This window comes from Desmodus rotundus, chromosome 10 (genome assembly GCF_022682495.2).
Source record: "Desmodus rotundus isolate HL8 chromosome 10, HLdesRot8A.1, whole genome shotgun sequence".
Taxonomy (NCBI): domain Eukaryota; kingdom Metazoa; phylum Chordata; class Mammalia; order Chiroptera; family Phyllostomidae; genus Desmodus; species Desmodus rotundus.
This window is the reverse complement of record NC_071396.1, coordinates 6,286,685-6,304,124: the sequence shown is the minus strand read 5'-3', so window position 1 is coordinate 6,304,124 and position 17,440 is coordinate 6,286,685. Positions and strand designations below refer to the sequence as shown.

Genomic DNA, 17,440 nt, shown 5'->3' with positions numbered 1-17,440 from the left:
TAGACATAGGCATATGTCTTTGATTTTTTTTAACCCCCTAATTTCACTAAATATCAGTTTTAGTGCATTTTCTTTTGGAGAATCTTCTCATATATTCCTCTCTGTCCCCCCCCCCCGCCCCCGCAGTCCGTGCTTTTATGTCAGTTTATGTAGCTATCTTAATTCAATGGAATATAAGGAGGGAAATGCTTTGCTTTTTGTCTACAACTTGCTGCTTCTTAAACATAATCTTGTGGAGGTCCTTTCCTCAATTCTTGAAAATATCTCAGGAACATCTTAAGGATTTCAAATTACTTTTAGTTATGAGGCTCCCTTTGGTAATTAAGACTCATGATCAAGTATTCAGGTTCATTAAAACATTGAGCTCAGGCGTAGTACAAAGATTCTGCCATTTCACAAGCTCAGATCTGATCACCACTTGCCCTTTCCCTCCTCCGCACTCTTTCTCTCCTATTCCCTTTCACCCAAATGTGCCTCCTTGCAGTGTTGCTTTTTTTCCCCACCATTACTGGGTGGCCCTCAAAGCCATCTGTGTGGCAGGTGACACTCCTGGACAATTGTAGGTTTTCCTTGAGTGGTCCCACAGGGGTCTCCCCATAGCCAAGTTCCCTGACACGAGTGTTGCCCTCTGTAGCTGATCTCTTGTGGCACCAACAGAGCAGGACACCCCGAAGACTCCTCTTGCTAGCGTCCTGTCATCCACAAAGGCTACCACCCTGGTCAGTGTACCTTTAGGCGGCTCCATCCTGGAAGGTATTGGCTGCCTCATGGAAGCTCCCTCATCTTTGCCATGCTGAAGATTGATGGTGTGGCAGTCTCGTCTGCACCTGTCATTGCAGCTGCTCTGGAAGACATCCGGCCACTGGAATTCTCTAACTGAGAAGCTAGCACCTTTTTCTGTGGCCATATCGATTGCTGAACCCCTGTCATTCTGTTCTGAACCTCCCTACTATACCTCCTTCCAGGCATAGCAGCTAGCTGGACATTTCGGTGGCCATGTCAGCTGAAAGCTTTGTCAGGATCACTCTCAGTGGTTCTCATGACATGTGTAGAGGGGTTAAACCCGTGACACTTTGATCATTCATCTTCATGTACCTGACTCAGATCCTCAAAAGCAGAACTAAATGTTATTGCTAAAAATACAGGTGGTCTCACTTCAGTTGTGCTGTGCCAGAAAGAGGAGTTACAACAGCAGGTGTTCTGCGTGGGTTCTCTAGACTTTACGAATTCACTAGCTTTTGTGGAGAACTGAGACCCTTGAATGTCACTCAAATTGTACTTTGTTCTGTATTGATTATGCAGCAAATCCAAAAGAGGTATCTGAAAATGAGAAATTCATTTTGAGAGTTGGATAAAGACCCTGGAATAACAATGGCGGCTACAGAAGCCACCTAGGAAACTCTTTCTCAAAGGGGACATTTCCTGTCTGCAGAGTTTTATTAGTGAGTGTGTTATGTGTGTACCCCCAAGAAAGTGAAATAATGATTTTCTTTTATTTAAAAGCAGAATTTTAGCGTTTTACCCTTTTTAAAAAAATTAAGAACAAAAAGCTATTATTTTATATTTACATAGTGTTTTGCCAACCATAGGCTTTTTTTTTTTTTTTTTGCTAAATTGCAAGAAAAATATCATGCCTGATTCTCTGGGGCTTAATTGTAAACTTTAACTACTTCTTGCTATTTTGAGTTTATTTTTAAGAAATACTGAAGATAGTACAGGTGTGTCTTCTAGGTTGTATCTTTCTGGCAAATAGACCTAAGTTACAGAATTAAAGATCTATAACATTAACCTCAGAGTAAATTATTTTATTCAGGGTTAATTCCTCTGTGAATAGCCTTATGTTATAATCTTCTTTGCTACAGCAAATGAAGTATTAACACCTCATTGAAAATGTAGTAAAGTTTTTATCAGATGTTATGCCTTCATTGTATATCAACTCCTCATTTTAAAAAAAGTATTCTTAGATTTAGAACAAAACTGTGACTTAATTTTTAAAAATCAGACATCCTCAAATCTGTGAGGATATAAAACATAATTTTTACGGGAGTCTCCCATTTCCTGTATGTCTGACCACAAACATATCTGACCATGATATTTAAAGAATGATTGGAGGAATAAATCTGTTTTGGTCAAAAATTAAGCTATGTCTAAGTAAAATGTATTTGAAGTTTTGAAGTTGATCAATTTTATCAGATGATACAATTTATGAAGTTTATTTATAAATAGAGTGATAAATTTTATCAGTGGATAAGTTATCCACTGATAAAAAGATTCTTTAATGAATGTGCTCATTTATTTTGGCTACAAGTAACAAAACACCCAACAACGAGGGCTTCAGTGCACCATTCTGGAGGTAGATTGTGGTTGGCCTTGGTTCAGCTACACAATACCATGGTGGCTTCTTCGTGATTCTAATGGCCTTTCTCAAATGGCTGCCAGATGGTTGCTGAAGTTCCAGACGTCACGGTTAGCAAAAAGAAAGAATGGGAAAGGCGGCACCTGTGTCCAGAGAGAAAGGCAGAATGGGAATCCCACAGCAGTCTTCTAGAGGCCTCTTTGTGAGCGTCTGTGAGTCGCATCATACTCTGAGCCACCAGAAGCAAGGGAGAGGAGAGGGTCCTTCTAAGTAGGGATCCAGTCTGCCACATGCTCTGGTTTCCGCTTTATTTACCAAGTCATTCTCCTTGGGTCTTATTTTTACTTATCAAGCCAAAACTTTGTTAGTTTTCCTGATGAGCCATGAACAATATTTTCTTCTTGTTTCTGAAATTTAAAGTGGGAGACCACTGGACTCAAGTCATGTGTTAATTGATTCCCAAAACATATTGCATGGTAATAGCATGTATAGGTGCACATAGTAATATGTACATATTCTTCTGATACATCCTTTTCTTTAGGAAGTTAGTAGATACAGACCTTTAAAACAATCTGGAAGATGAATTTTAAAGTACATGAGGCAGGCAGCAGCAACTTGAAATGTCTTTTCAGAAGTATTCATTATTCTCTGTTACAGATCCCTTCAAATTGATTGGATGACTCCAGGGAAACCAAATGGCATCATTCTCGGATATGATGTCTTGCGGAAAACGTGGTACCCATGCCTTACAACCCAGAAGAACCCCCGTGGTGAGCTCTGCCAGGCCGTGATGTGTCAAAACCATGAAACTATCTGTGGAAACAGATGCTACTCTCCTGAAACTAAGGTAAATCTTCTCAAACCAGTCAGTGAAATATATTTTTCCCACTAAACAGTCCAGGTGAAATCACTTGCTTCTTAAACCATGATTCATCATAGTCAGTATTGCCACCAGTCTATCCAGAAGAACCTGTGGAAAAGAAAGGATGCTTCTAAAAATCCCATCACCCTCATGAGTATGTTGGCCTTCTCGTTTTTCATCACCTTCACAGGAAATAGCAGCTTATTGAAACCATAAGGGCCTCCTGAATTTGTATTTGATGGAGTGACTTGCAATTTTTTATTTTTACAACAAATCCATTCAGCTCCAAGTGGATGTTTGTTTACATGACCCTGATGAGTAACTATGAACAGGACCTTTCACGGTTTGTCAGAAATATTTTAAAATTATGGCCATTTGCAGATGAATGTTCCTATTAGTTGCATTTTAGGGCCCAGATCAATAATACCGCCAGGCAGAGGAGTTTGTAAATGGCTTTTATTGACAGACAATGCGGAGAATTCTTAGTCTGAAGGTAGGATTTCATATAATGAAATAATGTTCCTATTTATCAACAACATCACGCATGGAATGACTGAAGCTACCACTAAATGGAACAGATTTGCTGTAAAAGGACCCAGTAATTAAGAAAGCGAGTTTTGTAGCAATGTGGATCACAGCGCAAATGAGTATGGCTGACCCTGGCCAAGTGGTAGTTACCGTCGGAGAAATGTTATAAAAGTAGCTGGTATGAACTACCCTTTTTTGAACAGTCTCCAGAGTCGTAATTATAGCTAAGTTTTACGTCACTTCAGGCCATTAAATGTGCACTGTCTGAGGAACATACTTTCCTAAAATAAAATTAAATTTAGGGTTTCTTAGAGGAAAATGCTGGAACAAATTTGCTCATTAAAAATGTCTACGTAAAAGAAAGAAAACTTCGATACATTAAACAAACTTTTATTTTAAAGATGAAGGACACACACAGGTATTGTCAGTGAAAGAGAATAGAGGAAGTCAATTAAAATCTCAAAAGGAAAACATTGTACATTTCTGTTTGGGGTTCACTGTGAATTGCGTGTTCCCTGAGTGAGGAGGTGGAGAAAGGTAGAAAAGACACGTATTGTGAGTGTAAGAACCTTCTGGCTGAATCTCTGTAAACATCAGGAGGATCTGCAGTCCACAAGCTTCCCCATGGGATCATGCCATGGTTCTCAAACCCCAGGGAGCATCAGGCCCCCAGAGATGCCCAGTCCGTGAGTCTGGGCTGGAGCCGTGAGATCTGGTGTTTCTCACAGGCTCCCACGTGACGCCTTGGCCTCTGGTGCAGGTACCAAACTTTGAGCATCACTAGATTACAGAATCACTACCGGAAATCACAGAGGAAGGAACAGGCTCCCTCTGTGAAAAGTAGCTACACGCTTCCCAACTCACCTTATAGACACCTCCAGGTATGTTTCCTGAGACAACCAACTTGAAGATTGAATTAGGAGATTAGCAACATTCTGTTCATGGGGACACCTCCCAGGAGGAATAATTGCTTGAAAATGTGCCCTTTGGGGCCCATCAATGATCACAACCAGAGTGGGTTGGAAGGAAGGAAGGAATGACGGACGGACACCTGAGAAGGTCTTGGGCAGTGGATGTAAGGAAGTGACCCAGTCCTAATAGCCTATCGCTAAATAAATATCTGAGTGAAATTATTAAAAGAGGATGATAAGTACTAGAGAAACTCACTGAAGGGAAGGCAGATACACACTGTAGGTGAATGGGACTTTAAAAGATGCATTCAGATCAGACTGTCCTGAAACACGAGGGAGGGATGTGTTGTTTGGCCCCTGAAAGCAAAAATGACCAGCATTCCTAAGTCCCAAATAAACCCAGACACAAGACTTTTTCCTTTTTTGCTTAACTTAAAAACAGGGCATAATTCCGAAATTTCCTTTTCACACAGAGGATGACACTAAAGAAAGACTCACCCAATTTACCTTATCCTTGGAATTAGACAAATTGTGGATCCTCATTGCTAATAACTAAACACAGCAAAGGAAACGCATTACAGTTGGATGAACAGAGCTACCTGAGGAACCCCAGGGGTAGCCTTTGGATTTAAGAGTCCCATTTCTTTGCTGTTTGGTACCTTTGGAAGTACTGAGCTAGTGGCCAGTTTGAACACTTAGTGATCCCAGCTTCTACTGTTTGTATGTCGAGCTTGATTCAGATGTTTGTGTGGGCTGGAAGTCGCAGAGAGAAAAGGAGAAAGAGAAACACCTCGTCAATAGTGGTCAATTTTGCCTGTTACAGGAAGCATCTCTCCAGTTCCTGTGACATGCCAACAATAAGTTCTGAGGCTGCATTTCAGCAGTTCTTTGGTGTCCATTTGTTATACACACTCACTGTCAGTGTCTGTGCCCTCTCGTGAGTGTGCAAAGAGTGATTTGACTGTCCAAGCACAAGATTTCTTGCACAGCTCCTGGAGAAAACACAGCTGGTTAAAAGGGCTTGTCAGAATTAATTTCCATATAAATTTTCTTTTTGCAATGTGACATGTATCACACATGGATGTATATATGTGTGTGTATATGTAAGTGTTGGACTCTAACATCACCTTGTGTGAAGATTTGGTACATATATGTGATCACATAAAGTACGGGAAAAATGTGATTTATTAAAAAAAAAAAAAAAAGATCAGTGAGAGTCAGGTCTCCATAGATGTGGAATTAAAATGAACAACCATTAAAAGAAAAGCATATATATGAAGGGAATTGTTCCTTGATAATTCTGAATCATCTTTACATTGGAAGCACTAACATTCAAAAGGTACACATTCAAAAAGTATAAAAAATAATCATTTTTATAGATTATTATAATAGAGCATAAAGCATGCTTGAAGACTAAAAAGCTAAGTTGTATCAACCAGCATTTATAGAACCTGAAAGATGCTGAGAACTTGTATTTTTTAATGTCTGAATTTTTATCAGACATACGCTAAACTTGGTCCCATGTCAAGACCTATTAGAAAATAGTTATGGCAGAGAAGATCCATGATTCAACACTCTTAACTCACTGATCTTTCTCGAACTCTGATTCCCCTCTTTCAGGTGTGTTGTGCTGGAGTTCTCTACGATGTCCAGCCGGAACACCGGTGTTGTGATGAGAAGTATGTCCCTTTTGTCTGGAATTCGACTGGAGTTTGTTGTGGAGGCCGAATACAAGAGGCACGCCCGGACCATCACTGCTGCTCTGGGTATTACATTAGAATTCTCCCAGGTGAGGGTCCCTTCCACATGTCCTTGGGCATCGTGGGAACCAGAAAAACAAACACAGGACTGATGACAGGGAACTATGTCAAGCACCTCCCAACCAGAATTGAATCACTCACACACCGCCAGTGACCGGCTCTAAATAGCATTTCTTTTTCCAGCTTTGTTGAGGTACAAGCCCAGCACAAAATAGGGAGGGAGTCCAGGAGCCTCTGGTATCTACTACACAAGGAAGTATAGCTGGACAGCTGGGCGACTTTCTTACTTTGTGACTCATTTTACTCACACAGCTAAACAGTCCAGCCACGCACTCTGTGAGTTTGTAAGTGCCCTCCAAAATTACCTCCCTCGGCATCTCTTTGCAAAACGCTGGAGCAAAAAGACAGGGTGAAGTCATGAAATATGCAAGTTTGTTTAAAGCAGCGACCCTCCATTCCTCATAATTTTCCTTTAAAGTTAATCGAAAAGTCTGTCTATGCAGTGGTATTGTTATTCTGATTCTCACACAAAATACTTTTATAATTAAATAACTTAACTAGATTTTCCAAGGAAGATAACGCGGGGATGGAAATAGGATTTTGTAGAAGAGAGTTAACTTCTGGATGCCTCAAATCACAGTATTAGCAACGAATCAACCCTGCCAAATGCTTTACTCCTTCAAAGTGCATTGCACGAGAGCAGTTTTCAGTTCTATTTCCTGTCTCCCCTCCCCTGCAAAAGAATTGCCTCGAAAACTGTAATTACGTAGATGTTACGGAAAATTCCGTTGCCCCATTCTTCAAGCTAGAAGACCGTATTAGGCTTTTATCGAAGTGCAGCATAAAGCTAAATGATAGTGTTTTCATTTCTGAGTCGCATTTGAATTTTTGATAAATTATTTGCAATTAACTGTTCAAACTCTGGAAAATATCCTCTATTCTTTAAAACTGATGAAACATACGTGGTTGTAGCTGCCACCGCTGTGAACAGTTAGATCTGCCTGTCTCCTTCTCACTCCTAACAGAGTGGCCGATTTCGAGCTAAGACAGCAGTCTACGTTTTTTCTACTGCCAACTAAAATTTAACCTTTTTTTCCCTAAGAGTGAACTAAGTCATGGAAGCCCAGCGATGCCTTATTAATATTATACAAAACTTGTTAATATGTAATTTGTAAAACAAGAGATTTTAAAACCTCCGTGATCTGTGTGTATATTGACCCTTGCTCACTCAGACCTCAAGCATTTTAATATCTATCAAATGTTGACCGTGGCCCACATTCCGATTCCCTTTAATGAGTTCCTTTTTCATAGTAATAGCAAGCCTACCGTGGTGTCAAAGATAAATAAATAAATAAAAGCACTCTCGCAGGATAATCAAAGGGAGAGTTTTGCTCCAATCATTAATCTCAGTGTAACTAAATGAAGAGATTATATGCTGACCTCCATGCTCAGCCATTGGTCTTTGTTAACTAGTTTAACACTGTTTACATCACGAAAGAAAGCACACTGACCCCCAAACCATCCTGTATCAAAATGTAATTAAAATTCAATCAGTGGTCTGCCAGTTCAAGGCTGACATGGGCATGGGCATTTTGATATTTATAGATGAGTCTGAAATATTGGTTAATACTATTTATTTTTTCTCCTTACAACTTCCCTTCATAGCACTACATAACAAAAAGCAGTGGAGAAAAGAATGCTCATTACACTCCCCCTTTTTTATAAATATGCTAATGACCCCAAGCTAAATGTTAATGTGGGTCATTCTTTGATAAGAATAACAATTAACAGTTAAGACCAAATGGTGGCTTTTAGAGAGAAAACACTTTCCGGCCCATGGTGAAATAGATTCATTTTTGAGAGGTTAATGAGAAGGTGGCTGATCCTTGCATCTATGTCTCATAGCCCTTTCTGAGGGGGAAAAAATCAGTTTTCCTTCTCATTGATATAATCCACGTCTCTTTTAATGAAGCCTTTCCTTCTTCCTGTCACAATCGCTAGACCCTAGGCCCAGCTCAAATGGCCCCAGTGGGTAAGCGGAAAGACTGTGGGGCATTTACACACGGGAACCCCACACGGCACTCAGAGGGAACAACCCTAACTCAGGAAGGTCTGGCAAGTCCCTAGCTCGATGATGTAAGTCTCATCTGGACCAAGTCGGTCATCGTACTCACCCACCGCTTAGAATATGACAAAGGAGAAAGAACATTGTCTGAAGGGGCAGTAGGGAAAAGAGAAGAGAGACTGTTAAAGGTACAGGGGGGAGAGAAGGAATAAGGCAAAGGCGGGGAGGAAGTCAGGGTCTGGGGCGGCCCAGGAGGGAGGTCAGCACAGAGCTGGGTAATGAGATGGAAAGGAAAGGTGAAGTGACTTTCAGATCCATGGAGGTGTCCGTGGTCTTTTCTAAGGCATCCTTCAGGGAACGTCATTTTAAATATTTTCTTTTAGAGTTTTTCTGTGTTTTAGAAGCCTCTTTATACCTCCCCCCACAAAATGTCTCTTGATATTTAGATTATTTGAACTCTTTGATGTCAGAACACCAGGAAAAAGATGATTTTTATACCAAGTTTTCCAGACTATCATGTAATGAGAACTGTGGGTATAACTACAGTCGTGAACTTCAGTGTCCGCCACCAAATCCCCATGTGCTGACTTGAATTCAGTATTTTTACTACCTCATTTAATCAAGCTTCCCATTGCAAGCATCTTGTTTGGTTAAAGAAACTACAATCATAGGCATTCCAAACTTATCAAGAGTTGATTTCTGACTCAATCCACATCTCTGCCCCACCCCAAAAAAGCACCATTGAATAGGGAAAGTATTCGTACACAAGCTTTTTCTGTGATGCCTCTTCACCCACATCACCAGGCCTAAAGTGCTCATGTATTGGGGGTCAGAGAGGAAATAGGCAATGTAGCCTCGCCTCAAAATCGGCATGTGTGTATGAGTGGACATACATGTTTCTGTGTCTTTCATGCAGAAATTTGAAAGTTGCATTGAAGTGTTTGCAGCTCCAACATTTCAACATCCGGCCTAGGAATTCTCTCAGCCAGTTGGCATCTGCAGGCTGATGGTGACCAAATTCAGTTGTGAGCCGAAGCATCTTTTCCTAACTCATGCAGTGATGGCTACTGTCCTCATTGGCAGGGGAAGTGTGCTGTCCGGATGAACAGCTCCGCCGGGCAGCCGCTGGCCTCGGGGATGCCTGCTGTGGCGGAGTGCCCTACTCCACATCGGGAAGGCAGATCTGCTGTGCGGGGAGGCTTCGTGATGGCCGTGGCCAGCAGTGCTGCGGGGGACAGGTCATCCCCGAGGAACTCGAGTGCTGTGGGGGAGCCGAGGAGGGGCTGGCATACAGCCGCCTTCCAGGTAAGGGGCCTTGTCTGCCTTTCAGGAGATGGAGAAAATGAGAAGCAGAGAGGCTGAGAGATTTGTCCTAGATATTAAAATAATAATAATAATTACTTCAAGCTCATGTTAATTATGTTGAATGCAACAATTAGGTACACATGGTAAAACAAACAAAAATGTAATCTCACGTGTTCTATGTGCATGGGATTCATTTGATAAAAACAGATCAAAACTCTTCTTGAAAGTTGTCGTGGCCGCCAGAAAAACAAATACACAAATGCCTCGGTTCTGTATCCAGAAAAGATTGCCTAGCAAATACAAACAGTACACAAAATTACTATTAATGACAGCGTGTCAATTTCCTGGTCCCTCATTCTTCTACAGCTGTTGAACTAACACTAATATTAATGGCGACAATTATCATTAATTGTGTGCTTACTATCAGCAGTCACTATGCCCAATGTTTTATGCATTATTACCTCAGTTAATCTTTATAAGAACTTACAGGTACTAATACTATCCAACTCCTATCCAGGAGGCCTGTGAGACCAACACTATTCCATAATAACACTGAGCTGTTACATGCCTTTTTCACTCCTGTCCTCGCATGAGTGTCCTGTGGCGGTTTCCACCATTGACATACCACGATCACGCAGCAGGCGGGAAAGGAAACAGGAGAATTCGGTTCCTTCCATTAAACCAGACATTCAAGAGACTTGCAAAAAATGTAAAGCCATGTCCTTCTTCTCACTAATTTTTCTCAGCCTGGAAAGCATCTTTCATAAGCATGCCAACATGTTACTTATTTATTATTAGTTTAAAGGCATTAATAAAGACATTTCAAAATTGTCTGTGTTAGGCTCTTACCCAGTATAACCCATACAAGTAAAAGCTATTTGGACTCTCAATTATTTGAGGTGTAACAGGACCTGAGACCAAATTTTGAGAACCATTTTTTTTAAGGCATAATGATTAAGTCTGCTAGAAAGTCATGGCAACCAGTTGGTTATCCTGTGCTAGGGTTACCCAGCTGAGTGCCTCTTTCTCCTTCCGATGAGCCAGCCAAAGTCAGGCCCATTAAACAAAGAACCATTCATTGCTGTGGAGGGGACATGGGGACATACCATAGTAGGTCCGAGTTTTAAAGCAGCAGCAAAACGTCTCCTTTTAGTGTCTTTGTTCATCTGTTGCTTTAAAAAAAAAAAAGAGGCAATTGCCATATTCCTTCATTCAGTAAATACGTATTGTGTGATGACCGTATGCAAACTATACTCAGTGCTTTGTGAGTGTAAAACTGGCAAAAACTCCGCTCTTTTCCTTAAGGACTTACAATGTAATCCAGGAGATAGGACTTCTAAGGTTGAACACAGGCCATAAGGGGGATGAGTTCAAGCATATGCTTAAGACTGAGAGATCACTCCAGTCCAGGTGATTAAAATATAATCAGTGAGGTCAGCAATCTATAAAGCGTGTGCCAGTGGTAGCAAGCAGTTGGGTTTATTGGAAGTGTGCTCCACGTGTAAGGGAATGGAGATCATCTGAGCAGAAGGGGCTTGAACTTCCCTAGTCCTTGGTGGAGAGACAAGGCGATGAAGGGAGCTGTGCTTGACGGAGGTACATCAGATTCCGGCGGCAGGATGAACTTGAAGAGAAGACAAGTCAGAACACCGTTGCCAAAAATAAAACGGACCTGTTCCAAGACATGGAGTAGAGATTATAGTGCACCAGGAGGATGGTTCTTGATCTTTTGGGGGCTGGGCACTCTTTTCAGGACCTTTGCAAGTCACAGAGCCTCTCTTCAAATAATAGTATGCCAAACACACACAGTGTACCTGCACTTTCATATACGCTTGGAGTCCATCCACGGGCCCCCACTTCAGGTCACTCCTGTACTTACTGCCAAGTGTCATCCTGGGCCAGTCAAATGTTTCCTAAGCAAACCATGACATTCCTCAGCTCCCATGAATCAGGATCGGCACTCGATTTCCCCTGACATATTCTCCCATGTGGCCAACTCTGGTCATCACAGTAGACTGAAGGGGTGATATTTGTAAAGAGGAAAAAAAAAACAATCTTTCTATTCTCTTCACCTTCCTGCAGGTTTCACGGGAAGTAGACACATTTCATGTCATTTTTGCTCTCTCTGCTCCCTCACATCACCCTCTAATGGCTGTGACCTTAATGCCCTCCCCAAATATCCACATGGCCCTTTTTTATCCCTCAACCCAGCAACACCCTACCCGCTGCACAGGGCTTTGGATTCCATTGTTTTGTCCCTAAGCCTGGCCTCCCTCTGCCTGGCATTGCGTTCCTGCCACGGGACCGGGCTGGCTCGTAAAACGTCTCTTTATGTACTTTATTACTTAAACTCTTTTATTTGCCTGCAGGAGCCCTTTAACGAAATCACATTGAATTGACTTTCTCACACCAAATCAAATCTCCCCGGTCCCAGTTCAGTTGTCTTTGTCAATATGTATTTTATAAATGGAGTGAATTAACAGATGCTGTCGGGACAGAAGAGCTAGGGCAGCGCTGATGTTTTTAGTGCTCTCTCTGGACGGCCACGGCGTGGAGGCGCGCTACACAGGTGTCTCGGGATGAAAGTCACGCTCGTCATTTCAGTCATTTCGGCGGATATGTATTCTTCACCATTTTCGTTGGCCATATTTTAAGCCTCTTTATTACTCTTTTTATTCTTCCTGTTTGCTTATATGGTTTTATCATTCCTGCCATTCATCTTGGGTTGGACTTGATTACATCCTTCAGCGTTAAAAGATGAGAATTAAAGACTCCCTGTTATTGAGAGAGGACAGGGTGTTCTGTCGGCCACGAGAAACTGATCACGGAAGACCTTTGGCGCCTACTGCCTTATTTCTGTTACAAGTGTTGCCCATGCAGCCTGTGACAGGACACTCTGGGCTGCCATTGGCTTGGAAAAGGACACTGAGTGCTCGTGTCCTGGCCTCAGACCTGAGTCGAGTGAATGACACCACTGGTGGTGGCCTGAGATGGGATTTGGGAACTTGGCAACAAGGGGAACGCAGTGCGTAACTCCATCCTCTAGGAGTGTATTGAAAGAATGTTTCCCAGGAAGGTTTCCTTGAAAATTGGATTTTTTTTAAAGCATAGTGTAGAAATGCTATACGGTACACTTCCACGAAGTGGGGGAGCATTTTTATTCCGCCCTTTCCCCTCAGTTCTGTGCTGGTATCTGCAGAGCCATCTACTGGTGAAGACTCGGATGCAGTGCTTTCCTTTCAGACACCAGTTTTGTCAGTCTGCCCTAAGAATGACGGATCGCAAAACTTTTTTAATTTTCTCCTTCTAGGCCTTACATAATCCCTTGGTTAAAATGTGGTTCCCATGGTGAGCCCCAGAATTCCATGATGATTTGTCTTGTTCTAGACTCTCTTTTTTAGTTCTGTACTGATTTAATAATTGTTGGTCCTTCTCTCAGAAAAGTGGAGCACCTGTCTTGCAGACCTAAGAAGAAATTCATCAGGCCTGCATTTGTGTGTGTGTGTGTGTGTGTGTGTGTCTGTTTTCAGTGGCAGCGCTGGACATTAAATAAGAATTGTTAACATATCGGGAGGGGTCATAATACCGTGAGCCAAAAATTCATTCTTCCGCAATTTTCTCAGTTGTATCCAATACCATGGAAGCTATCCATTGGCTATTTATGCTGTTTGGAAAGATACTCGTTCACGATACACACGCTTTTGGATCTCAGGAATATACATCTGATATTTCAGTGCCTACACTGCCACTTAAATGACATCTGCATCTTGTTCAAAGAGACACTCCACCTTTGTATAAATTTAATGAAGAGCCTCTATAAAAAAAATAGATCAATCCACCCATAATCCGTGACCTATTTTGTTTCTGGGGGGGTGCGTCTTTAAAATCGTGCATTCTGCATGTCAGAGTTCAAAAGTCAAGTGCTACGTGTGATAAATTAGGCAGAGGTCAAAAGCTATTGCCATGCAGTTTCCAAAGATGGTCTGACTCTGAATTTGAGCTCATTCATGCTGAAGTGATGCACCATGGGAATGACTCCCAAACCCTGCTCTGGAACATCTGCTCGCCCTAAGTGAGTTAGTGCACGTCAGACATCTTTATGTCAGAATACCGCAGTGATGGATGCAGGCTTCAGAAAATGCTGCATAAAAATCTGGTGTGCCATTCTGGCCATTAAGTGAAATTACTATTTAAATTAATGGCACTGTCACAGTTTATCTGTGCAAAGAATGAACGCTGATTAGGGTATTAAGTAATTAGCAATTTATCACACTGGAACAAGGTTGATAATAATTAAAGAAGTAATGGTTTACCGAAGGAACTAGAAAGGGAGTCACTTCTTGTTATGTGAGTGAAATCTTGGTGGAAAATTGTAATCCAGTGAAACAAAGATTAAGCTCCGTGTGAAAGAAAGCATCCTTTTTTTTTTTTTTTGTCCTCGTGTAAAAACAGTTCATTATCAACATTTTAGTGGACCTGTCAAAAGTCCCTCAGAGCGATCAGATGACTGATTAGGAGTTTGGAATTAGGTCAACGTCTGCATTTTGATTTTATACTTAAAGCATGGCGACACCAGGAAGGAATTGGGGAGTAGAGGGGGAGGAAGTATTCTGCTCCCGAAGGGGCCAGTTTTCAGATTCTGATTGCTCTTGAAAATAAAAGCATGAGTTATCTTAAGAAAACAGCCAGAGAAAAGAATATGACAGTAAAAAATCCAAGGTGGGTATTTAAATGTCTGGTCTGAAGGCTGCAGAAAAATACCCAAATAATACAACACGCAAACTTGTGGATTTTTCTTTTTAGTGTGCGTTGAGATATTTATCCATCATAATCAAAACTGAGGCTATCACAATAGCGCTGCTGTGTGCATTTATTTAAGAGAACTTTTCCTGGCAGGGTTGAAACGACTAAAATGATTAACAGGGCACCGAAGAAAACGATTTACTTTTAAACCAATGACTTTGAGCAGCTATCCCACTTACACATGGCACGTCGAAACTCAGCTGTGATCGATGTGTGTCTTTACCATACGTACAGATGTTTTAGATATTTGGAGATATTCTTAGGGGTCAACATATCAGTGACAGAGTTCCTTGAAGTCACGTGCAGGTAAACATCTTTCTTAAGGCCTATGGGCCAAGCCAGTGTCTAGATTCAATGGTGTTTTTAAAGCACTGAAACCTCGTCGGTCTGTTATTAGGAGTGTCTTTCACAATGTAGGTGTTTGTCCAAGACCCGATGAAACACTTCAGGACTCCACCGCACTTGGAAGTTGAGTTTCTTTATGTCATCAGTCAGGGCTATACTAAATACACGAAACCCTAATTAAAATAAATTGTCACACCGTGCTACTCTAAAGGCTACACGTTGCTGTATAATACGATGTAGCACTGTAACATGGGGTGCAGGCACCTTAGTTTCTGGCTTTAATCTGACTCCAGAGGACTGTTTATTAATTCAGGCTTATATGTCTGAATCTTTGCTGTGTCTCTTCTATGGTGTGGACAGAGGCGGTTAAGCTGAACTGGGGAGGGGAAAGAAGTTCATTTGGTTTCGCAGGTACACACATCCTCAATGGATGTGGAAGTCAGTGACACCGCCTCCAAGGGCTGCCACTGCCCCGGCCTCTGACGCGGGTCTCACAATGGGCCTGGAATACAGCCTGGCTCCACGCAGCATGGCCAAGGGGTGCGCCTGATCCCAGACACACTCAGTGGGTGCCAGTCTGCCTCACGGAGAAGGAAAGGCCACTGCTGTTGCTGGATTCACAAGAAGCAAAGATTTGTGCCCTAGAGCACAGGTGGCAAACATAAGCCCCACGGGCCAAATCCAGCCCTCCACCTTGTTTTATCTGGCCTGGCACCTTGTTTCTACCCGGCAGCAGCACCCAGCTCCCTAGTTAAGGAGTAGTTACGTTTATACAGTCCTAAATTACATTCAGCCCTTTGAAGGCAACCACGAGGCTGATGTGGCCCCCCCCCCGTGACAATGAGCTTGACACCCTGCCCTGGACAAAGCCGGGCAACAACTTGAAGACTCACGCTGTAGCATCCCCCATTGTAGAAAGGGGCCACCTCTCCACTCTGTCCTCTTCTGCCAGAGGGCCGGGGTGACTTTTCCTCCCCTGTGGATTTCCGCAGATTTCCTCTGAGTCCCCCTTTTTTAACTGCCCGGCCCTCTGCCAGACCCCATTGTCCTCACACAAGGGGCGGGCAGTCCTCATGATAGGAATCGGATGTGTTTTCTGTGGAGCCTGGAGAAGTCTGGCCCCACCAAATGCTTCTGGACCGCTTCCCCTCATGTGCTCTCTAGCTAACGAGCATCTCGTGTGTTTGGTAAGAGAGACGCCCCACTGCACACTTCCATCACCTTGGGAGGGACATGCTACCTGAAGTATTGTATCATGGCAGCCCCTGCCAGAGCCTGACATTTTTATACCAAATTTTACTGCGCCCTCCGTTTTCTTCCCTTTTTTAAATTTCGTGTTCATATATCACATTTGATTGTTGCAGGGATGTTCTGCTGTGGGCAGGCTTATGTGAATGTGTCAGCTACCATATGCTGCTCAGCTTCCAGTGGAGCATCTAAAGCGCATGTTAAAAAGAACCTCCCGGTGCCAGTGAAGTGCTGTGAGACCCAGCTTATTCCAGAGAGCCAGAAATGCTGTCGTGGAGTTGGCTATGATCCCCTGAAATATGTGTGCTCTGACAAGACTTCCGCCGGAATGACGATGGAGGTAATGGGCAGAAAACCTCTTGGAGGCCTGATGTGACAATGGAGAGAGAAATACATTGTTCATCACTATTTTTCTAAACTGGGAATATAAAAACTCCTGTGTGCATTATTCATTTTCACATTACATCCATATTAATACCAAATGAGGTCGCTGTGATGGATGTTATTGCAATGAATTCTAAAGGAATTAATAACGAAGAGCTGTTCTCCAGAAGCTCTGCCCAGCACTCAGGGGCCCTTGTCCCGAGGAGAAAAGACAGAAACAGACATCACGTGACATTGTCTCTGCCCCATCCACGGACCCCCAGCTCCCAAAAATGTTTGCAGGGCCCTGTGTGTGTGAGTTCACTTCCTGTCCCCTTCCACTTTCTCTGCTCCTTCACTGGCATTGGTCGAGCTTTAAGAGGACGTGGAGGGAAGGGCAGGTGTGCAGCTCACCATATTTAAATGGAAATCATACTCTATTTTCTGAAGCAGCTTTACTTTGACTAACTTTGGAACAATAACTTATTTTACATAACAGAGGCTGAATGTAGATCAAATTTAAATAGTAACAATTATTTAAAATACAAAATGTTACCTCTCTAGAAGAAAGGGGAAGTGGAACTCTGCATTCTAAGAATACAGGGCAGGGGAAATGTAGGTTCACAGCTGTGAGTATGGGAAACACAGGGTTTATTCTTATATCGTTATTTATTGATTACAGTATTATTTTCCATACGAACACCTGTAAACCTACTTTTACCCCACCCTGCATTAACTTGTTTATATCCCTGTAACTTGGGACGATGAAATATTTTCTGAGATTAGAACATATTATTACTTATAAGTAAGTATAAAAAAGCCAGAGATTTATCAGAGAAAAGGTTTACAATTATAAATAATACTTACAATGACAGTTCATGAACTATTTAGATT

At 42.2% G+C, this 17,440-nt stretch overlaps 1 protein-coding gene across 1 annotated transcript in view; it reads left to right on the top strand.

The window, feature by feature from the left end:
- The window catches only part of USH2A (usherin), a 499,855-nt gene that overhangs the window by 364,182 nt on the left and 118,233 nt on the right, over positions 1 to 17,440 (top strand). Inside the window, exons 48-51 of the mRNA XM_053912470.1 lie at positions 3,014 to 3,203; positions 6,278 to 6,446; positions 9,566 to 9,787; positions 16,300 to 16,523. Coding sequence (XP_053768445.1) covers positions 3,014 to 3,203; positions 6,278 to 6,446; positions 9,566 to 9,787; positions 16,300 to 16,523 — 805 coding nt within the window. The remainder of the gene's footprint in view (positions 1 to 3,013; positions 3,204 to 6,277; positions 6,447 to 9,565; positions 9,788 to 16,299; positions 16,524 to 17,440) is intronic.